Source organism: Macaca fascicularis, chromosome 3 (assembly GCF_037993035.2).
Source record: "Macaca fascicularis isolate 582-1 chromosome 3, T2T-MFA8v1.1".
Lineage (NCBI taxonomy): Eukaryota > Metazoa > Chordata > Mammalia > Primates > Cercopithecidae > Macaca > Macaca fascicularis.
In genome coordinates, this window is record NC_088377.1 from 85,368,225 (window position 1) to 85,390,779 (window position 22,555).

The 22,555-nt window shown below is 58.0% G+C and overlaps 1 protein-coding gene and 1 long non-coding RNA gene across 8 annotated transcripts; one reads left to right on the forward strand and one right to left on the reverse strand.

The window, feature by feature from the left end:
* Positions 1-20,142, reverse strand: LOC135970154 (uncharacterized). Of its 2 annotated transcripts, none has more exons than XR_012432486.1 (3): positions 20,074-20,142; positions 17,793-18,013; positions 1-1,608 (listed from the first exon to the last, which is right to left on the reverse strand). It is a non-coding gene; the product is annotated as an uncharacterized lncRNA (long non-coding RNA). The 2 variants fall into 2 exon arrangements; XR_010585676.2 differs by lacking the exon at positions 1-1,608 and adding an exon at positions 12,062-15,695.
* Positions 1,296-17,713, forward strand: MYO1G (myosin IG). Of its 6 annotated transcripts, none has more exons than XR_012432477.1 (23): positions 1,296-1,329; positions 1,438-1,540; positions 3,373-3,581; positions 3,787-3,880; positions 4,794-4,959; positions 5,204-5,257; positions 8,203-8,313; positions 8,637-8,753; positions 9,357-9,581; positions 9,678-9,823; positions 10,263-10,377; positions 10,528-10,698; positions 10,920-11,486; positions 12,476-12,550; positions 12,697-12,829; positions 13,574-13,740; positions 14,132-14,339; positions 14,552-14,775; positions 15,323-15,467; positions 15,886-15,990; positions 16,216-16,329; positions 17,253-17,407; positions 17,482-17,713. XR_012432477.1 is itself a non-coding variant. In XM_045389079.2 (23 exons), the coding sequence occupies exons 2-23, from the start codon at positions 1,446-1,448 to the stop codon at positions 17,636-17,638; spliced, it is 3,057 nt and encodes a 1,018-aa protein (XP_045245014.2). In that variant the 5' UTR covers positions 1,296-1,329; positions 1,438-1,445; the 3' UTR covers positions 17,639-17,713. The 6 variants fall into 6 exon arrangements, 1 of the variants encoding a protein (XP_045245014.2); XM_045389079.2 differs by having other exon boundaries at positions 10,920-10,990; XR_012432474.1 differs by having other exon boundaries at positions 10,528-11,486.
* Positions 20,143-22,555: the final 2,413 nt, after the last annotated feature.

Sequence of the window (22,555 nt, forward strand, 5' to 3'; positions counted from 1 at the left end):
TGGTGCATGACTCAGTTTTATTAGGTACTTGGATACTTTCAGTTTTATCAGGAATGCGTTCACTTTAAGGTATTTGAGAGAAAAAAAATAACCTTAACTTGCCTATCCATTACTTCGAAGTTTGAAAAATGGGATGACTGAAAGACAATAGTTAAAATAGTGCTTACGAGTACAACAAATCTCAAAGGCAGCACATGAATGACTGAAGTTTGGGAATTCTGGAGTCCGCCCTCTGACCTCCCTGTATGAGGGCAGGGGTGAAAGAGAAATGTTCCCAGTCTATTTGTAGGATGAGAGAGAACTGTGTCCATTTGACCTTTGATGAGAGAATTGCCCCAGTGTTCTTAGAGGACCTTTGATGAGTGAATTGCCCCAGTGTTCTTAGAGGATGGGTGTGACCTGCCCCAGTCTGTCCTGGGATGAGAAAGAACTTTCCCCAGTCTGCCTAGAGGCTAAGAGAACTGCACCCCTCCCACTTCTTTCAGGAGACGGGCACCCAGTGTCAGGAATGCAGTGTTTGGAGATTTTGGCCACTCCCCAAATGCAGCCGCTCCCCAAATGCGCTGCCTCATCTTCAAAGCGCAGGGACAGCAGCTCTGAGATGAGGTCCCCAGGGCTCCAGGCACATGCCTGGTCCTCACTGGGTTTATGGGGGATCAGCTGGATGCAAGTACAAGGCAGAGGACAGTTAGGGGTCCCACTGAAGGCCAGCCCTATGCAGAGGATGCTCTGGGGTCCTCCGTCCCTCCCCCGTGGTTGGGGTGGGGAACTGCAGTGCTAGGACCACTGGTCCTTGGCAGGTTACACAAGAAGCTTTGCTCATCTACACCCCAGTGTGGCCTTCACACTTCAAAGAAGGCTGTTGCCCCCACCCCAAAGGCCTGGATATTAGGATCTTTTTTCATTTTTGTATTAATGTACAATGTACATACAGTAAATTGCATCTAGTGTTCAGTTCTGACTTGACAGACACGCACAGCCGGGTAACCAAGATCACGTCAAAAAATCTTTTAAACTCCCACAAGTGACTCTAACGTGCTACCAGGGTTGGAAACCAACCCACAGAGTCTTGTCTCCTGCTTGTGGGTGGAAGGGAGCTTCCGAAGGAGGCCAGCAAAGAACCCTCCAGAGCAGGGAGGACCCAGCATCCGGCCCCTCGGCCCTGGCGTGCAAGCAGGTCAGACCGTTAGGCACAGCCTCCCTATGGGGCGCAGGGACAGGAAGCAGGGTTTAGAGCACCTCGAAAGGGAAGGAGTGGCAAGTGGGGAGGGCAGCCCCTCCCAGGACCAGAACCCACTTCCTACTTTACACCAGCACTGGAGGAGGCTGGTGAGGCAGGGCGGGGGCGGTGGGGCCTCCCCAAGCCTTCCCTTCCCCTTCCCCTCTCCTTCACTGTCCTGCCGGCAGGCACAGGAAGGTGAGGCAAGGTGTTTCCAGCCGGCAGGATGGAGGACGAGGAAGGCCCTGAGTGTGGCAAACCTGACTTCGTGCTTTTGGACCAAGTGACCATGGAGGACTTCATGAGGAACCTGCAGCTCAGGTAGGCCCAGGGCAGGAGGCGCTGGCTCCCCTCCTCCAGGGTCTCCCACCTTGCATCCTCACAGAGACCTGAGGGAAAAAGGAAGGCATGCTGCTGTCCAAGGGAGGGGGCAGTGGCATACACCCACCCAGACCCGATGGGGCCGAAATGAGCGCCTCAAAGCACAGCCCCAGGGGACGGGAACAGACAAGGAAGCAACTGTCCCTGTCAGGGCTGGCAAGTCAGCACTGGATCTGCCCACCACCCCAACCCACCCCTGCCTCCCACACAGTCCAGGTATCTTCTGCCCCTTCTTTCCTGCCCGAAGGGGCCAGGGCATAACACTTCTTGGACAGATAGGTACCAGGCACTCTTTCCAGCAGGGACCAGGGGCACCTCTTTCCAGCCACTTCCCAGCCAGTTTTTGATGCTCCCTCAATGCATCTCATGGGGCCAGGCCATGGGGCCTGGCCTGAGCCCTGAGGACACTGAGATGAAGCAGGCAGCCTCCACCCTAGGGTCCAAACATTCCCACCAGGTTGAGGTGACATTCTTTTGGGGTGCAAGGAGTATCACAGGACACAGTTGGTAGAAGCGGTATCGGAGCTCAATTTACCATCAAGGAGGGCAGGTGGAGGGCAGGGAGAAGCCCGGGAGGTGGGGGCATGGCACAGTAGGGTGGCCATGCAGGCAGCTGGGTCTCATGCCAGGACTCTCATGGAGGGGCAGAAGGCTGCCTGCTGTGTGCTCAGGAAGCTCCCTGGGGAGAGCCTGGGGACCAGGAGCCCCACTAAGCACAGAAGTCAAGAGACCACGAGCCTGGCCCAAAGAGAGGAGGGCTAGCCAGGAAATGAGCTAAGCCTTTGTGTGCATTGTTCTACCTCATTCTTATAAAATGAGCTTATGAAACACTGTCCTCTCCATTTTGGTGATGAGAACACTGAGCCCTGGAGATGTGGGTGACTGGTGCCCTCATCCCCAGCTTGTGGGAGGACAGGAGCTGGGCCCAGGAAAACCCATGTCAGAGGTGGTGAAGAAAGAGGAACCTCAGGACAGGCCCACCCAGGACAGGCTGCTGGGAGACAGGGCCATCCAGGGAAGGGTGGGTACCACACACGAAGGGGAGAAGGGTCTGAGGGGCAAGCCTGCCAGTCCTCCTCCCAGGGGCAGAAAGGTCGAGAGAAGGGCAGACATCCACCCACACTGGTGATCAATTTTGTGAAGGGAAGGGTCAAGAAGTCTGAGGCTGTGCCAGGGGAGAGGCAGCAGCCACTGGCCACAGGCTTGGGGGTAGGGGGTGCAAAGACAATGACATCAGGTGCTGGACACTGTTGCCCCAACCCCCTCCCTGTCATCTGGGTGGGGCTGGGTGGGGTCCCCTTTTGTCTTTGGGTTCCCGCCCAGGCCTTGAGACAGGAAACAGCCGAGGAGGCCCCTCCTTTCCCTCCCAGCCCAGTCACTCCTTCTCAACCCCATCTCCCCATCTGCCCTGTGGGGTTCACCCCAGGAGCCAGCTCTGACTCACAGCGCCCAGTGCAGTCTTGGGCAAGTCTGTTTCCTTTGCAAAATGGGTGGTCATGTTTCCAGTGACCTTGGGACCCCTGGGGAGACCATTGTGGACTCTAAACTCTATGCCGCAATGGGGACAGGCTCTGAGTGGCTCAGCTCACCCAGGGCGGCACCAGGGAGACACAAGGTCAACACCTGCTCCATTCTTGCTTCTCCTCTCTCAGGCCCTTGGGGTGGGAGTGCTGGCCTACTGGGGCCAGGCCCTGATATGGGCTCTGGTGAGAGGCCTGTGGGTGCCTGTAAGCCTGTCAGTGCTGAGGCCTGTCTGTCCCTGCTGTGTCCAGGTTCGAGAAGGGCCGCATCTACACCTATATTGGTGAGGTGCTGGTATCCGTGAACCCCTACCAGGAGCTGCCCCTGTATGGGCCTGAGGCCATTGCCAGGTACCAGGGCCGCGAGCTCTATGAGCGGCCACCCCATCTCTACGCTGTGGCCAATGCCACCTACAAGGCGATGAAGCACCGGTCCAGGGACACCTGCATCGTCATCTCAGGTACCTGTCCCTGCAGCCAGGCTCCCACCCTCGACATCTTCATTTGTGAACATTTGGGAGGGCCATTAGAGCATCTCCTGTGCCCTGTGTCCTGATGGGGGCCCTAGGACCCCATCTCACCAGTCTTAGGGGTGTGAGTGGGCATGGGGAGCTGGGCTAAGAGATCGAACCTGGCTGATTCTGTCAACTCTGGTCTTTCCGGCAGGTGAGAGTGGGGCAGGGAAGACAGAAGCCAGTAAGCACATCATGCAGTACATTGCTGCCGTCACCAACCCAAGCCAGAGGGCTGAGGTGGAGAGGTAAGCAGCAACGGGCAGCCCTGGGCCTCAGCATGGCAGGCCAGGGACCTTGGTGTGGCAGGAAGGACTGACTCTGGGGAGCGAGAGATGGCAACTGGAGTCTAGCTCAGGTCAAGTTCAGCGGGAATTTGGGAAGTTTCCAGATAACGCCAACACACCTGGAGGTGAGACAGGGTGACCCATGCCAAGGACCTCTCCTTGGGTGGATGAGACCCAGCCAAGGGACCCAGGCTACCAGCTGGGCGGAGGCAGCAGCCACAGGTAGGATAAGAAGAAGTGCAGCAGAACCCAGAGATGCTTGAAATGGCTCATGGACAGGGCAGCAGGCGGATTCCATGGAAACTTGGAGAAGCTGGCAGGCCCTGGCCAAGATGGCCAAGCATGCCAGGTGGCTGTGTGGGTGGTGGCCAGGAGCCTTGAAACCAGTAAACCTGTTCCTTATGGAAGCAGCTTCCTCTGTCAGCGCCTGTCTCTTCCTGTCAAGAGGCAGTGAGATGGGATTCAGGGGGACAAGCAATGTTGGTTCCTGAGCACATATGGCCAGCATCACTGCCCACCCCTGTAGCTGGAGGTCTAAGGCCCAATGGTCAGAACGGCCCCTCCTCACCAGGCTGCAGCTGAGGCCTGGGAGGGGAAGAGGTGGCTGTGAGAAACAAGGACCTCAGTGCTACACAGACCATGCCGAGCACAGCCAGCCTGGCAAGTGCATTTCCCAGCCTCTCAGAGGTGAAGTGACCATCATACAACCTCAGAGGCAACACTGGGCGAGGCCAGGCCATTGGCTCCCTCTCAGCAAGTTCAGAGGAACCTATCCTGAGATGCTGTGATTTCTGTTGGGAAGACTCGGGGGCAGGGACAGCCTTCCCCAGATAGGAAGTCTTTGCCTTGAGCCCCAGCCCCTCTGCCCCGACAGGGTCAAGGACGTGCTGCTCAAGTCCACTTGTGTGCTAGAGGCCTTCGGCAATGCCCGCACCAACCGCAATCACAACTCCAGCCGCTTTGGCAAGTACATGGACATCAACTTCGACTTCAAGGGGGACCCGATCGGAGGACACATCCACAGCTATCTACTGGAGAAGGTGGGCAGGTGGGCTGAGGAGACCTCCATGGGGAGCCCTGGCTGAGAACCATCCCAGGCCTGGGAAGGTACCCATCCCAACAGTGCAGCCTAGGAGGGCTGAGCTCTCTCTCCCTGTGGCCCTTCTCTGGGCCTCAGTGTCCTCATAGTCAGGACTCTCTGACCTCCACCTGGGAACGCTCAGATGGGGTCCCCAGGGTCAGACTCCTCCCCAGGCCTGAGTCCATCTGCCCCTCTCTCCTCAGTCTCGGGTCCTCAAGCAGCACGTGGGTGAAAGAAACTTCCACGCCTTCTACCAGGTAAGCCCTGAGGGTACGGGGAGGAGGAACAATGGGGTGGGGAAAGGGAGGGCAGCAAGTTGGGCCAGCTTGTGACCCGTCTGTCACTACCCCAATTCCCCCTCTCTGCCCACTCAACCCCACCTAGCCCATCATCCTCACTTCCCACCACACTCACCCCAACTAGTACCCCACACCCCACAAACAAGAGGGTGTGAGCTTATGGGGAACGAAAGCAGGATGTCCCCTTTATCTGAAACACTTCCAGATGAGGGCTCTCTGGGGCCCATAAAGTGTCTCTGTGCACAATAAGCTCCCCACTGAGGTGGGCGTCCCCACAGGCAGTGTCTCTAGTGGTATCAGAGCTCAACACTGAAGTGGTGCTCCTGGGGACACGGGTATTGACTCTGAGCACCTCTCTGAGATAAGTGCTCCCAGGAACTATCTCCACAAACTCTGACATCCCACTGAGGTGGGAGCTCCCTGGAAACAAAGTGTCTCTGCAGTCTCAGAGCTTGACACTGAAGTGGAGCTCCCTGGCACACCAGTGGTGTGTTCGCAAACTGTGGGCTGCCCACTGTGTCCTCTGGGACACTGGCAGTGTTTCCACAGACTCCGAACTCCCCCACTGAACTGGGAGCACCCTGGGACTGGGGCAGTGTCTCTAGGGACTTGGAGCTCCCCACTGAGTTAGGAGTTCCCTGCAGCACAGACATGGTCCCCACGAACTCTCAGCTCCCCAGTGCAGTGGAAGCCCTCTGGAACACAGCAGTTTCTCCACAGAATCTGGGCTACCTTCTGAGGCCCGAGCTCCCTGGTACACAGGCAGTGTTTCCATGGACTCTGAGCTTCTTACTGAGGTGGGAGCTCCCTGAGACAAGCACAGTATCTCATAAACTCTGTGCTCACCGTGAGACAGGAACTCCCTGAGTGGCAGGCAGGGTCTCCAGGGACTGTGAACCGCCTGCTGAGGTGGGAGCTTCCTGGGATGCAAAAAGTGCCTTTAAGGACTCTGAGCTTCCATGGCGTGATGCTCCCTGGGACACAGCAGTGTCTCCACGACTCTGACTTCCCACTGAAGTCACACTGTCTGGGACATGGCAGTGTCTCTAAGGACTCTGAGCTCCACTGAGGTGGGAGGCCCCTGGAAACTGCAGTGTTACCAGTGAGTCTGTGCTGAGGTGGGAGCTCACTGGGAAACCAGCAGTGTCTCTGTGGACTCTGAGCTTTCCTTGAGGTAAAAGCTCCCTGAGACACTGGCAGTGTCTCCACAGACTCTGAACATCCCCCTGGTGGGAGCCGCTGGGAACACAGAGGGCATCTCCACAGACTCTGAGCTCTCACTGAAATGAAGCTCCCTGGGACTCTGGCAGGATCTCCACAGACTCTTACCTCCCCACTGAAGTGGGAGATTTTGGGACATGGGCAGGGTCTCCATGGACCCAGAGTTCCCCCATTGAAGGGGAGGTTCGGTGGAACATGGGCAGTGTCTCTAATGACTCTGAGCTCCCGGCTGAGGGGATTGCTCCCTGGGACGTTGCCAGGGTCTCCACAGACTCTGAGCTCCCCATGAGACGGGAGCTCCATGGGATTTGGGCAGGGTCTCCATGAACTATAAAGTCATCACTGAGGTGGGAGCTCCCTGGGACACAGAGAGTTTTTTCAGACTCTGAACTCCCATGAAATGGAGCTCTTTGGAGCATGGACAGTGTCTTTAAGGACTCTGAGCTACCCACTGAGGTGGGAGCTCAGTGAGACACATGAAGCAGTGTCTCCACAGACTCTGGAATGCCCACTCAGGTGGGCCGTGTCTTGGACACAGGCAGTGTCTCTACCAACTCTGGGCTCTGCTCTGAGGTAAGAGCCCCCTGGGACAGGGACTATATCTCCTTGGACTTTGAATTCCCACCAAAGTGAAGCTCACTGGGACAGTGGCAGCGTCACTCCACGGATTCTGAGCTCCCACTGAAGTGGAGCTCCCTGGGAATCAGGCAGTGTCCAAGAACTCTGAGCTCCCCTGAAGCAGGAGCCCTCTAGAACACAAGGTGTGTCCACACAGACTGAGCTTCCATGAAGTGGGGCTGTCTGGGACACTGGCAGTGTCTCTATGGTCTCTGAGCTCCTCACAGAGCTGGGAACTCCCTGGGATATGGATGGTGTCTCCATGAACTCTCCACTCCCCTCTGAGGTGGAAGCTCTCTGCGACATGACCACTGTCTCTGTGGAATCTGAGCTTCCCACTAGTGGGAGCCCCTTGGGACATAGGGCAGCATCTCCACAGATTCTCTGGAATAACAGCAGGATCTCCACAGACTCTTACCGCCTCCAGTGAAGTGGGGACATAGGCAGTGTCTCCATGAACTCTGAGCTCCCTGCAGAGGTGGGAGTTCATGCAGCGCCGGTCGTATCTCCACAGATGCTGAGCTCCCTAGGACATGGGCTCTCCCTGGGTGGAGAGCAATGTCTCCACAGAACCCATGCTCCCTACTGAGGTGGGAGCTTCCTGGGACAGGGGCAGTCTCCAGTAACTCTGAGCTCCCACTGAAGTGGAGCTCCCTAGGATTCTGCAGTTTCTCCACAGATTCTTACCTCCTCACTCAAGTGGGAGGTTTTGGGACTCGGGTGTGTCTCCACATACTCTGAGCTCCCCAATGAGGTGGGATCCCTCTGGGTCTAGGGCAATGTCTCCACAGGATCTGAGCTACCCACCAAGATGAGGTCTGGCACAAGAATAGTGTCTTCATGGTGGAGTCATAGCTCCCACTGAAGTGGAGCTCCCTGACCCACTGAACAGCTGAATGGGGAGCTCGCTGGCACACAGAAAGTGTTCACACTGTCTGACCTTCCCCCTTGTTTGTTGGTTCAGCACTGGAAGGAAGCACAAGTCTGTTTGTTCTCCTGCCCCTGTGTGTGTACGGGGGGACATCTTGGGAGCTTATTTGTCTAAAGATGTCTGTGTCCTCTAGTTGCTGAGAGGCAGTGAGGACAAGCAGCTGCATAAACTGCACTTGGAGAGGAACCCTGCTGTATACAATTTCACGCGCCAGGGAGCAGGACTCAACATGATTGTGCACAGCGTGAGTGTGAGGGGCACCAAGGGCTCAAATTGGGCTCAGTGTCAGGGCCTAAGTGTGGTGGCAGGGAATGGGCAGCACTCAGCACAGGCCAGGGTAAAATGAACTGCTTGGGTGAGTGGGGAGGGTGCTCGGGGTGGAGGAAAAATGGCTGATGGAGGGGACAGAGTGCAGGGGTGAGCAGGTGCCTAGGCCAGAGGAATCAGGGTTCAGGAAGGGGACAGGGGAAAAGGGTGAGCAGGTGCCTAGGATGGAGGAATCAAGCCTAAAGGACAGGTGTCCTGGGCCCAGGGTGGTTTTGGAGTGATGAATCCCTTCTACCCTAGGCCTTGGACAGTGATGAGCAGAGCCACCAGGCAGTGACTGAGGCCATGAGGGTCATCGGCTTCAGTCCTGAAGAGGTGGAGTCTGTGCATCGCATCCTGGCTGCCATATTGCACCTGGTGAGCCTGGCTCAGAAGCCTGGGAGGGCTACCTCCCCACAGGGGTTTCCCAGCTGGGAGGCACCCAGGGAGGAGGAGACTGGCTGGAGATTCCCCAGCAATGTGCTAGGCTGACTGCCTCTCCTGCAGAAGCTGAGCTGCTTGAGTGATGAGCTCAGTTGGTACGTGGTCCAGACCCCACTCTTAGGGCCAGGGCAGCCAGGCACAGTAAAAGCTGAGCATCATGCAGACTGCCTCTTAGTGCAGTCATGAGCTGTGTGGCTTTGGGTGCATTTACTCAGTGCCTCTTGGCCTCAGTTTTCTCTAAGGGGCATGAGGAGTAAGTTATGCAGGGTTCCTCTAGCTGCTGGGAGGATGCAATGGGGTCGGTCACATACCATTTGGACTCGAGACCTTGGCAAAGACTCTGGTGTGCCCGTGCCCCCTTCCCCCAATCTCTGGCTGTGTCTGTGCCTATGATGAGCAGCTGACCACGCTGGTCTGAGAAGGAGCTATACTCTACCACATCCATGTCCCCTGTTTTCCTTCCTCCTTTCTGTCCAAAGTTGTCCAGGCTCCTTTGGGACATGGAGCCTGGACTGTTCATGGTTTTCCCACCACCAGGGAAACATCGAATTTGTGGAGACGGAGGAGAGTGGGCTGCAGAAGGAGGGCCTGGCAGTGGCCGAGGAGACACTGGTGGACCATGTGGCTGAGCTGACGGCCACACCCCGGGACCTCGTGCTCCGCTCCCTGCTGGCTCGTACAGTTGCCTCGGGAGGCAGGGAACTCATAGAGAAGGGCCACACTGCGGCTGAGGCCAGCTACGCCCGGGATGCCTGTGCCAAGGTACTTTGGGGCAGGCACAGGGAGGGAAGCCCAGGAGGCCTTCATGGGGGAGGCCAGGCCAGAGGCAGCAGGAAGTAAGGTGTTCCTATCTCCTAGGCGGTGTACCAGCGGCTGTTTGAGTGGGTGGTGAACAGGATCAACAGTGTCATGGAACCCCGAGGCCGAGACCCTCGGCGTGATGGCAAGGACACAGTCATTGGCGTGCTGGACATCTATGGCTTTGAGGTGTTTCCCGTCAACAGGTGGGTGGCCAGCCAGCCACATCTCCACCTCTGATGCCCAGTGGCTTTGCCCACTTCGTCCTGGAAAGCTCAGCTGGGGCTGGGCAGCAGGAATGTCTGGGTTTCTCCCAGCTAGTCCCTGGGCCCAAGGCTCATGCCTCCCAGGCCTGCCTCACCTGCACCATCTGGCCATTGGTGCCCTGATGGAAGGCAGAATTACGGGGCATGAGTAATTCCTGGTTGTGACTCCTAAGTCCACTCCAGAACGCACATGCAGGAGGTGTGGGTAGGGTAAAGGAGGAGTCCAGCGCAGGGATGCATAAGCCACAGGGAAGCCATATGGGGTGCTGGCACCAGAACCCTTGATGAACATTAGCAGAGATGTTTGGGGGAGTAGCCATCCATTACCATGCACACCACAAGCAGCGACCTCCCCTCTGAAAGGCCCACCCACCCGCAGCTTTGAGCAGTTCTGCATCAACTACTGCAACGAGAAGCTGCAGCAGCTGTTCATCCGGCTCATCCTGAAGCAGGAGCAGGAGGAGTACGAGCGCGAGGGCATCGCCTGGCAGAGCGTGAGCACTGTGGCCTGGAGGGAGGGCAGGCGGCAGGGTGCCCATGGGGAGGGGCCCGGGCTGGCCTGGCAGGTGGCTGAGTGTGGGGCGGAGGAGGGGAGGTGCCCTGAAAGGCTTTGGGAGCCTCCCTGCTGGCTGCCTTTGCCCCAGGTTGAGTACTTCAACAACGCCACCATTGTGGATCTGGTGGAGCGGCCCCACCGTGGCATCCTGGCCGTGCTGGACGAGGCCTGCAGCTCTGCCGGCACCATCACTGACCGAATCTTCCTGCAGACCCTGGACACGCACCACCGCCATCACCTACATTACACGAGCCGCCAGGTGCCCCCGGCTGTCCCAGCACCACCACAGTGGGCTGGTGGGACCTGCCCCACAGGCACCACACTGCCCATACCTCGTGGGGACTGGGTGGGGACCCAGCTTTGGTGCCATTGTCGTCACTGTGGCGACCTTCTGTGTCCTGGAGGTGGGGAAGCAGGGCTATCCCCTCATACAGACCCCCCACACACCTTTTGTGCCTTGACCTCAGCCTGTCCCCATAGCTCTGCCCCACAGACAAGACCATGGAGTTTGGCCGAGACTTCCGGATCAAGCATTATGCAGGGGATGTCACGTAAGGGCCCTCTCCCCCCCATATCCCTGGCCTTCCCACAGGCACCATGGCATGTGTCATGGAGCAGGAATGCTTCAGGAGAGTGGTTGGGAGACAGGTGTTATGGCCCCTTCTGCCACCCCCACCCCTTTAAGACACTGAAAGCATGCCAGACAGCAGATTCACAAGTGACGAACCGGAAACAGGGTTTGAGGATAGTCGTTAACCATGGCTGCATTCTTCTGGGAGCCTTTAAAAAATACCCGCGTCTCATGTCTGGGCCCAACCCTATGCCAGCATCTGTGGGGTGGGGAGCTGCAGGCTGGTGAGGTGGGAGTGGGGAGGGAGCAGAAGGTGCAGAGTGGGCCAAGATTCTACATTTCTAACAAGCTCCCAGGTGAGGCCTCGCTACCATACTTGGACCACGCTCCCAGTGCCAAAGCCCAGGTGTCCTTCAGAGGTTGTCATGATGGCTATTAATTTATGTGCTGCTTGCCGCATCCCAAAACGATTTAAGGTGACTCACAGCGAGGTACAAGTGTTTCATGAGAACTTCTCAAGGAGAGGAATAGATGATGACGACAAAGCAGCCCAATATCATCTACCTGTATCTGTTTGCAAAATCTACGCCCTGCCTGCATGAGGTGGCTCATGCCTATAACCCCAGCACTTTGGGAGGCTGAGGTGGGTGGATCACCTGAGGCCAGGAGTTTGAGACCAGCCTGCCCAACATGGCGAAACCTCATCTGTACTAAAAATATAAAAATTATCTGGGCATGGTGGCACATGCCTGTAATCCCAGTTGCTCGGGAGGCTGAGGCATGAGAATTGCTTGAACCTGGGAGGTGGAGGTTGTGGTAAGCTGAGATCACACCACTGCACTCCAGCCTGGGCAACAGAGTGAGACTATTTCTCAAAAAGAAATAAAATAAAATAAAAAATAATAAAAATCCAGTCCCTGAGGCTTCACAGGTGCTGCAGTTGGAGCCAACATTTAGCACTGACATTTCTAGCAGTCCAAGAACTAGACAGTGATTCTGAGGCTCTCAGTGCCCACAGATCAAAATAGGCCCAGGACTCAGGAGTTCCTAGTTCATAGTTGTAGTCGCTGATGTTTATCAAAACTCGGTAGGCACTGTTCTGAGCAATTGATGTACACTGAGGCACAGAGAGGTTGAGTGGCTTAGGCAAGGTCACACAGCATGCATGTGGTAGATGCAGGACTCAGTGCTAGAACATTTGACTTCGGAGTTGGGGGCTTAACCACTCGATTCATCTTCCAGGAGAGAAATGTCTCCTGAAGGAGGGAGTCTTAGGTGATGAAAGAGAAAGCAGGTGTGAAGGGGAAGGAGAGGAGCCAAGGCAGAGGGAGGAAGAGAGACTGACCTATGGGAACAAAGGCAGATGGGAAGAGAATCATCTCTGCCCTGGGGGCTGCTGGGGTCATCAGCACTTTGGCCTGGCAGCCCCCACCCCTGCTCCCTCACCAGCCCTGGCTTCTGGCAGGTACTCCGTGGAAGGCTTCATCGACAAGAACAGAGATTTCCTCTTCCAGGACTTCAAGCGGCTGCTGTACAACAGGTGAGCACGGCTTGCTGGGCACCATAGGGAGGGCCAGGGCCCTGGGGCCCCAGACACTCTAGGGTCAGGCATTGACTAGCATCAGAACAAGGGTGGGCGGGGCTGCTCTCCCTGAGGATGGCTGGGAATTCGGCCTGTGTCTGCAGCACGGATCCCACTCTACGGGCCATGTGGCCAGATGGGCAGCAGGACATCACAGAGGTGACCAAGCGCCCCCTGACGGCCGGCACACTCTTCAAGAACTCCATGGTGGCCCTGGTGGAGAACCTTGCCTCCAAGGTATGTTCCACCCCTCTCCCACTCTGGCTGTTCTGGATCCTTCTCTCTGTGCCCTCGGTGCCAAGTAGGGTCCCAACCACCTCTGTACACCATAGTGGTGGGGGGAGGGTTCTTGTCCTGTCTGTATGAGCCACATCTGCTCCAGCAGGGGACCCCACCTACTGCACAGGTGAGATGTGGGGCCTTAAGGGCTGGGCTGAGGCTTGATCAATCATGGGGAACCCAGGCTTCTCCTTGCCCCATTGTCTCTTGAGCAGGGAGGCGTTTGAGGAGACCCTGTTGGGAGACTGGCTTGACCCAGCCCAGCTCTTGGCAAAAACCCAGGATTCTTCTGGCAGGTGGGGCCAGAGGGACAGGAAACACAAGCTTTCTTGGGGAGCTTTGGGTCCAAAGTCAGAGGGGGAACAGGTGAAGGGTCGGGGAGAGGACATGTTAGCGTGAGGTGAGCTTAACAACAGAACATCCAGAGATGTCAGCCCCTTTTGGAAGGAGAGAAGGAAGGCAGATGTGGCCTGCTCCTGCCTCTGCCACACCCACCTGCCCGACCAGGGGCTGGAACCTGGCTCTGAATCTGGCCTTGCTGGCCTCTGCCCAGCACTTAGGACTTCCAGGGCCCTTGTTCTGCTGATTACCCTTGTTTGTTCCTGACTCTCCTCCTGGCCTGGGACCTTGAGGGGTTGATGTGGGGCAGGGTGCACAGTGCTGCTGGCGCAGACCCTCTCCAAGTCCCCTCTGTCCCCGCAGGAGCCCTTCTACGTCCGCTGCATCAAGCCCAATGAGGACAAGGTGGCTGGGAAGCTGGATGAGAACCACTGTCGCCACCAGGTTGCATACCTGGGGCTGCTGGAGAACGTGAGGGTCCGCAGGGCTGGCTTCGCTTCCCGCCAGCCCTACTCTCGATTCCTGCTCAGGTACTGGTACCTGACACCCATCACTCCATGGGCCGTAGTCCGTGTGTGGAGTCCAAGGGGTAGGAGCAGAGGGTCCCCAGTCAGCACGTCGCAAACATCGATACAAGCAGGAACCAGCACGCTGCTGGCCTCAAGACACCAAAATATCTGGGAGAACATGTGTGTGAGCACACGCATATGGGGACACACAGGTGGGAACATGGGTATGAGAGCTGTGTGAGGACATGTATGTGAGGACATGTGTATGGGAAGACACATGTGCACAGGTGTCATAAGTGCTCCAGGAACACACTCTGTATCCCTGCCATCTCCCCAGGTGTGGGGTGGGCAGGGTGGGCTCCATGATCTCTCCCCGAGGCCTGGGTCACACTGTCGTGTCCTGTGGTGACAGGTACAAGATGACCTGTGAATACACATGGCCCAACCACCTGCTGGGCTCCGACAGGGCAGCTGTGAGCGCTCTCCTGGAGCAGCACGGGCTGCAGGGGGACGTGGCCTTTGGCCACAGCAAGCTGTTCATCCGCTCACCCCGGACACTGGTCACACTGGAGCAGAGCCGAGCCCGCCTCATCCCCATCATTGTGCTACTATTGCAGAAGGTGAGGTGGGCAGGGCAGGCAGACATCCACTATGGGGGTGGGGAAAGCTTGTGTCCCAGGGGCTACAAACACACTTGTAAGTTTCACAGGCGTCTCTGCTTGATGGAGACAGGCCAGAGAGTGTTTAATAAATGCTTAGGGCCAGGTTTGGGGCTAAGGGTTAGGGCCTGGCTGAATTTGACTGCGTATCCCATCCCGCCTGGCCCACCCAGGCATGGCGGGGCACCTTGGCGAGGTGGCGCTGCCGGAGGCTGAGGGCTATCTACACCATCATGCGCTGGTTCCGGAGACACAAGGTGCGGGCTCACCTGGCTGAGCTGCAGCGGCGATTCCAGGCTGCAAGGCAGCCGCCGCTCTACGGGCGTGACCTTGTGTGGCCGCTGCCCCCTGCTGTGTTGCAGCCCTTCCAGGACACCTGCCAAGCACTCTTCTGCAGGTACTACTCTCAGCCCATCACACTTTCCATTCAGCCAGCATCCACTGAACACCTTGACCCATTATCCCTGGCCTGCAGTGCCTGGACAGGAGACATACCAGCCCCCTTAATAGGTGGGAAGGTGGATGCTGTGCCACATTAGCTGACTGCCCGTGTCCCCCAGTTGGTGCAGAGTCCTGACCATGTTGGGTACTGTTGTGGGCATTCAAAGTCCAGGGCTGCAGCCTGCAGGGGGGAGCCCGTCAGGGCTGGGAAGTAAGGGGATTCTGCATCTGAGCGGGGTCTTGAAGGCCAAGCAGGCGTTCTCCAGAAGGATGGGCACAGAGCATGCTCAGAACAGGAGGGCGCTGGGCGGCTGCTGGTCTCTGGGTCACCTTCCAGGAACAAGCGTTAGGCACAAGGGTCCGAGACCAGAGAAGCCGGCAGAGGCTGGGACATAAAAAGCTGGCAGCGCCAGGCTGAGGTCTTGGCTTCCTCCATGGAGAAGGGGCTCAGCGAGCACATGAACACATGGCCAGCATCTGTCTGACTGCATGCCCTCTCCCAGGTGGCGGGCCCGGCAGCTGGTGAAGAACATCCCCCCTTCAGACATGGCCCAGATCAAGGCCAAGGTGGCCGCCATGGGGGCCCTGCAAGGGCTTCGTCAGGACTGGGGCTGCCGGCGGGCCTGGGCCCGAGATTACCTGTCCTCTGTAAGTGCCAGGCGAGTCCAGGGCTGCTGGGGGAGGTGGGCTGCCAAAGAGGGCTCTTGGCTAACGCTGTGACCAGGTCCCCTCAGATGTCCTCTCCCAGGCCTGGGGTTGTCTGAGGCCCTGCACCTCAGCCCCTACCAGAGCTCTGCAAGGTATCAACCCGGATTTCAGGAGCAGTGGCCTTCCGGGGTTGGTGTGGATGACAGGAGGGCCGGGCTCAGATGCAGCCTAGAAGTCAACACAAGAGGGCTCTGTGCCCTCAGGAAATCCAGGGCTGCTCAGCTCATGCACATGTCTGTGTGACTCAGTTTCCTGAGATGAAGGATAGCTATGCTGATTCACAGAGAGCTGCCATCAATTGAGTCTGGTCGCATGACTCAATCCCAAGCAGCGCCCCCTCCCCTCCATCTGTCCTCAGGCCACTGACAATCCCACAGCATCAAGCCTGTTTGCTCAGCGACTAAAGACACTTCGGGACAAAGATGGCTTCAGGGCTGTGCTCTTTTCAAGCCACATCCGTAAGGTTAGACAAGGGACAAGGATGGCTTCAGGGCTGTGCTCTTTTCTAGCCACCTCTGCAAGGTTAGAAGCTGGTGCAGAGTTCTGGGGGGGCACTTGGGAGAAAATGGAGGCAATCCCAGCCCAGGCCCAGCTGCTCTGACACTCCCGAAACTGTGGACAGCGGGGAGGGGAGGCAGTAGGGACTGCCGGGGCAGCACCAGCCTGGGCCAAGCCACCTCTCGCACAGGTGAACCGCTTCTACAAGATCCGGAACCGGGCCCTCCTGCTCACAGACCGGCACCTCTACAAGCTGGACCCTGACCGGCAGTACCGGGTGATGCGGGCTGTGCCCCTTGAGGCGGTGAGCATCGTGGGCTGGGGGTAGTGTGCAGCATCTGTGAGGGGCACTGCTGGGCTTCTCAGAGTCCTGCGTCAGTCTTCTCCCCACTGTCTACCTGTGATGGCCCAGACCATCCTAAAACTCAGCGATGGTAGCTCCCGTGCCGAAAACCCTGCAGTGGCTTCCCACGCCCACAGAGTGAAAGGTCTCGTCCTGTGATCCCCACCAGCCCAGCGACCATCCGCCACACTCTCACACTCTAGCCAAGCCAAATGGTCCCTTCTCCCAACTTGTGCCCAACTAGGGGTTCTCCCACCTGGGCATTCCGGGACCTGAGTCCCCGCCACAATGTCAGGACCTCCTGTGGGATACGGTCCCGGCCACTCTGGAACCTTCTGCTGAGCTCCGTGGCCTACTTGCTCCCTTCATTAGCAGTTGCTGTTCCCATAAATTCTCTTTCCCACAGGACGGGGGCAGGGATCAAGGCCAGGCTACCTCGGGGTCTCCCACAGTTTCAGGGGTCCCATGACTGTCCCAATAGAAAGGGCGGTGAGTGCCTCTCTGTCTAACGCCGCAGCCCAGAGCCGGAGTGGTTGTTTAAATGTAGTGAAAGTGACCTGGAACTAAAAACAGCTCCTCCAGGCAGTAGCACATGCAGGGGCTCAGCATCCACAGGTGAGCAGCGGCGGCCCTGTTGGACAGCAAGGATCTAGAACTATCGGTCCTGGAGAAAATCCTATTGTGCAGCGTCCCGCCCAACCTTCCCCCTGTCAGCAGGGTCCTGAGAGGGAGGAGAGGGTGGTGGGGGGCTGGTGGCCCTGGCGAGGGCGGCTCTCCCCGGGTGCGGTTGGGGGTTCGGGAGATGCTTCCTGGGGAGGGGGTGAGTCCGGTTAGGCTGGGGTGCGGGTTGAGGCGGCTGCACCCTAACCCCGCGCTCCGCTCAGGTGACAGGGCTGAGCGTGACCAGCGGAGGAGACCAGCTGGTGGTGCTGCACGCCCGCGGCCAGGACGACCTCGTGGTGTGCTTGCACCGCTCCCGGCCGCCGCTGGACAACCGCATTGGGGAGCTGGTGGGTGTGCTGGCCGCACACTGCCAGGGGTGAGTGCGGGCCGGGCGGTGGCGGGCACGAAGCCCCGACCGCGCGGCCGCCCTGACCTCTCCTCCTGCCGCAGGGAGGGCCGCGCCCTGGAGGTTCGCGTCTCCGACTGCATCCCGCTGAGCCAGCGCGGGGCCCGGCGCCTCGTCTCGGTGGAGCCCAGGCCGGAGCAGCCAGAGCCCGATTTCCGCTGCGCCCGCGGCACCTTCACCCTACTCTGGCCCAGCCGCTGAGCGCCCGCACCCGCCGCGCCCCGAGGCCGCGCATTGTCCGCCCCGCCCGCGCTGCAAATAAACCCTCTGAATCAACCCGCCTGCTCGCCGCTCCCGCCTCACCCGCAGGGTCTCCGGCCGCCTCCTCGGTCAGGTCCACCCGCGCCCCACTCACCCGCTGGGGCCCTGACTACAGGAGGCCCGGCGCGCCGACGGGGGATAGAAGCCCGAGCTCTCGGAGTAAGCGCTCTCCAGAGGAAGCAGTGCCTTTGTGCCCCAGCCTGCCCCGTCCACGCAGTGGTCCCCTGTTCCTCTCCACAGGGCTCCTGGCCTTGTTCCTACCCGGCCACTGGGGAAGGCTTAGGGTTCATCTTCAGGCAGGGCTGGGGAGTACGCCTGGAGACAGAGCAGCCCCGAGAGCTGTCACGGGATGTGCTGCTGAGCCGCCGCCGTGGCCCAGGGCTGACGCTATCCCAGCCTCGAGCTGTCCCTGTCCCTGTCCCTGCTGGAAGTGGATGTCTGAGGCGCTGGGACCGACCTCTGGAGCCTGGTAACTGTGGGACAGGTCCTGCAGCCAGAACTCCCAGCCTCCGGGAGCAGGGCCTGTGCTCTTGGAAAGACCCACAGGGAAGCCTCGGGAGACACCTGCAGCCCCCGGGCTGACCACCCCTTCTCCAGGCCATCCCCAGCCTCAGCCTTCAGCAGCTCCTCCAGCCCCTCAGGGGCCCTCATGGAACCAGGCCTTCAGCCTCTCAGCCCTCAGGCCCTCAGCCCTCTGCCTCCCTCAGCTCCTCAGCCCCTCAGCCTCCCTCAGCCCCCTCAGCCCTCAGCTCTCTCAGCCCCTCAGCCCCTCAGCACCCTCAACCCCCTTCAGCCCCTCAGCTCTCACCCTCCTTCAGCCCGTCAGCCCCTTCAGCTCCTCAGCCCCTCAGCCCCTTCAGCTCCTCAGCCCCTCAGCCCCTTCAACCCCTCAGCCCTGAGCCGGCTCAGCTCTCAGCCCCTCAGCCTTCAGTTATCTCAACCCCTCAGCCCCTCGGCCCTCAGCTCCCTCAACCCTTCAGTCCTTCAGCCCTCAGCCCTCAGCCCCTCAGCCCCTCAACCCCTCGGCCCCTCAGTTCCCTCAGTCCCTCAGCCCCCTCAGCCCCTCAGCCCTCAGCTCCCTCAACCCTTCAGTCCTTCAGCCCTCAGCCCTCAGCCCCTCAGCCCTCAGCCCCCTCAACCCCTCAGGCCCTCAGGCCCTCAGCCTCCTCAATCCCTCATCCCCTCAGCCCCCTCAGCCCCCTCAGTCCCTCAGCCCCCTCAGTCCCTCAGCCCTCAACCCCTAAACCCCTCAGCCCTTAGCCTCCTCAATCCCTGAGCCCCTCAGCCCTCAGCCCCCTCAAACCCTCATCCTCTCAGCCCTCAGTCCCCTTAACCCCCTATCCCCTCAGCCTCTCAGCCACTCAGCCCCCTCAGCACCCTCAGCCCCTCAGCCCTCAGCCTCTCAACCCTCAGCCTCCTCAACCCCTCAGCCCCCTCAACCCCTCAGCCCCTTAGCCCTCATCTCCCTGAGCCCTCAGCCCCTCAGCCCTCAGCCTCTCAGCCCTCAGCCCCCTCAACCCCTCAGCCCTTAGCCCCCTCAGCCCCTCAGCCCCTTAGCCTTCATCTCCCTCAGCCCTCAGCCCTTTCAGCACCTCAGCCCCAGGCCCCTCAGCCCTCACCCCTCTCAGCCCTCAGCCCCCTCAGCCCCTCAGCTTCTCAGCCCACAGCCTCCTTCAGCCCCTCAGCCCCCTCAGCCCTTCAGCCCCCTCAGCCCCTCAGCCCTCAGCCCCTCAGCCCTCAGCCCTTACCCCCCTCAGCCCTCAGCCCCCCGCCCCCCAGCCCTCAGCCCCCTCAACTCCTCAGCCCCTGAGCCCTCAGCCTCTCAGCTCTCAGCCTCCTTCAGCCCCTCAGCCCCTCAGCCCCTCAGCCCCCTCAGCCCCTCGCCCCCCCTCAGCCCTTTCAGCCCCTCAGTCCCTTTAGCCCCTTCAGCCCCTCAGCCCCTCAGCCCTCAGTCTCCTCAAACCCTCAGCCCCTCAGCCCCTTAGCCCTCGTCTCCCTCAGCCCTCAGCCCCCTCAGCCCCATAGCCTCCAGCCCCTCAGCCCCTCTGCCCTCACCCCCCTCAGCCCTCAACCCCCTTAGCCCCTCAGCCTCTCAGCCCTCAGCCTCTTTCAGCCCCTCAGCCCTCAGGTCCCTCGGCCCTCAGCCCCTTAGCCCTTAGCCCCCTCAGCTCCTCAGCCCTCAGCCCTCAGCCTCCTTCAGCCCCTCAGCCCCCTCAGCCACCTCAGCCCTTCAGCCCCCTCAGCCCCTCAGACCCCTCAGCCCTTTCAGCCCCTCAGTCCCTCAGCCCTCAGCCCCCTCAGCCCCTCAGCTCCCTCAGCCCCTCAGCCCCCTTAGCCCCCTCAATCCCCTCAGCCCTCAGCCCTTTAGCTCCTACCTCTTTTCCATCAGTTGGTGTTCTCTGTGCCCCCAGAGCTGTGCTCTCCTCCTTCGTATGTGTCAACCTAAATTCAGAGAGCACCCTGGCTTGATTTGCCACTTTGTTGTGTGGGCAGGTTCTCGTCTTGCCACTTTGTTGTGTGGGCAGGTTCACGTCTTCCAGCAGGGCCTTTGTGTGGCATATGACAGTTTGGGACATCCAATCTCTGTACTTTCTTTTTTTTTTTTGAGACGGAGTCTCGGTCTGTCGCCCAGGCTGGAGTGCAGTGGCCGGATCTCAGCTCACTGCAAGCTCCGCCTCCCGGGTTCACGCCATTCTCCTGCCTCAGCCTCCCGAGTAGCTGGGACTACAGGCGCCCGCCGCCTCGCCCGGCTAGTTTTTGGTATTTTTTTTTTAGTAGTGACGGGGTTTCACTGGGTTAGCCAGGATGGTCTCGATCTCCTGACCTCGTGATCCGCCGGTCTTGGCCTCCCAAAGTGCTGGGATTACAGGCTTGAGCCACCGCGCCCGGCCTCAATCTCTGTACTTTCTGGGGCCTCTCCTGTTGAATGGCCAGGCACCTGCAGGTGCGGGGGCTCAGGGTCACCTCCGGCCTACAGGTCAATGTCTGGCTGCTCCTGCCCTGGGGAGGGCAGCTGACTCCTAGCCCAACCCAAAAGCCCCCAGAAACCTCCACGCAGCCAACTCCGGAGTCTGTCCCTGGCTTAAGTGAATTCAGGATGGGGCAGGCACCTCCCTCACAGAGCAATCAGACATGAAGGGTACCTTTCAACCACACAATCCTACACAGTCCTAGACATTAGGTGGGTCCTCTGCCCTCTGCAGGTCACCTCATCAGAGAGCCCAGCAGTATCTGCCCACTTCCTGTTCACATTCTCCTCCCTAGTGCACTGGAAGTGAGAGGAAAGCCCAAAGCTCCCCCAGATCTTTAGGAAGCCCCACTGTCAGGCTGAGCGGAGGGCCTTAGTGACCAGTGAAAACTTCAGGGAAGTCCAGAGTGGGAGACACATTTGGGGTCCAGCTTGCTGGTGGGCACTCCCTGCTCATGCCCACAGCCTTGAGGGGAAAAGGTCATAATTGACAGGTGGTTCCTGGGGTCCTGAGATCCAGCCCAAGAGATGGGATGACATGCTAGGAAGGGGAAGGTGACAGAAGGTTCACCTGCATCACACACCACTTTGACAAACCCATACATAGCATTCACTATAGTGAATAGAAAAACTCACAAATTACCATAGTTCTAGCACTTTGCAAAAATCCCCCACCCAATACCTTTGAGGTGAGAGTTACCATCATTGCCTAGTTACTGGTAAGAAAACAGAGGTTCCATGACTTGCCTGAGGCACTGAGCAGGGTGAGGTCAGGACTTGTGACCGCGGCATGCAGGCACACGCCCTCCATGTCACACCAACACACTCACTTTGCAGATGGGGAGTGATGCCTAAGCACTGGGATGGCATCACTGGCTTGTGTTGGACAGTGCCTATATTGGAGTCCACCTTCTACCCACTTGTTCCAGTCTATCCATATTTCCTACCAACAGAACGAGTTTACTAGAACCCTCCCCTCAAATTGGTACGAGGACTACATGACATGGCATGCAATGACATGCACACAGAGGAGATCCTTATTCCAGGATGCAGGAATAGGAGATCCTACACATGGGCTTGGGGGATGGCTTCCCTCACTGTAGTGTCCAGTCCCCCAGCAGCTCTGGGAGCAGGAGTGACTGTCTCCGTTTTGCAGATGAAGAAACAGAACCATAAAGGTGACCTTTTCTCTTTTTGTTTTTTTACATTTGAAGTTATATTGGTCTCCCCTCAAAAAATGCTTAGATGTAATTGTTTTAATTATCCTCACTTACACTCCTCCTGCTTCTTTATTGAAGTGTAATTTACACACCATGAAACTTACCATTTGAAAACATGCAATTCAGTAATCTTTAGTATATTCACAAGGTTGTGCAACCAACCAACACCATTGTCTAATTTTAGAACATTTTCATCACCCCAAAATGAAACCCATACCCACCAGCAGTCACTCTTCATTACCTGGTAGTAATTACCTACCTCTACCCTTAGCCCTTGGAAACCACTAATGTACTTTCTGTTTCTTCGATTATGCCTATTTTGGACATTTAATATAAATGAGATCATACAATATATGGCCTCATCTGTCTGGCTTCTTTCACTGAGCATAATGTCTTCAAGGCTCAACCATATTGTAGCATCTGTCAGTACTTCATTCTTCTATGTACAAATAATATTGCACTGTGTGGAGACACCACATTTTGTTTATCCATTCATCAGGTGATAGACATCTGGGTTGGCTATTATGAACAGTGGTGCTAGGAACATTTGTGCATAAGTTTTTGTGTGGACACATGTTTCCAATTCTCTTGGTATGTATCTAGGAGTGGAACCTCTGGGTCAAATGATAATTCTTTTTTTGTTTGTTTGTTTGTTTTTTGTTTTGTTTT

Coding starts and splice junctions, on each gene's coding strand:
- MYO1G (XM_045389079.2), top strand. CDS start 1,446: ATGGAGGACGAGGAAGGCCCTGAGTGTGGCAAACCTGACTTCGTGCTT. Junction 9,582..9,677: donor CCCGGGATGCCTGTGCCAAG/GTACTTTGGGGC, acceptor CCTATCTCCTAG/GCGGTGTACCAGCGGCTGTT. Junction 16,330..17,252: donor GGGCTGTGCCCCTTGAGGCG/GTGAGCATCGTG, acceptor CGCTCCGCTCAG/GTGACAGGGCTGAGCGTGAC.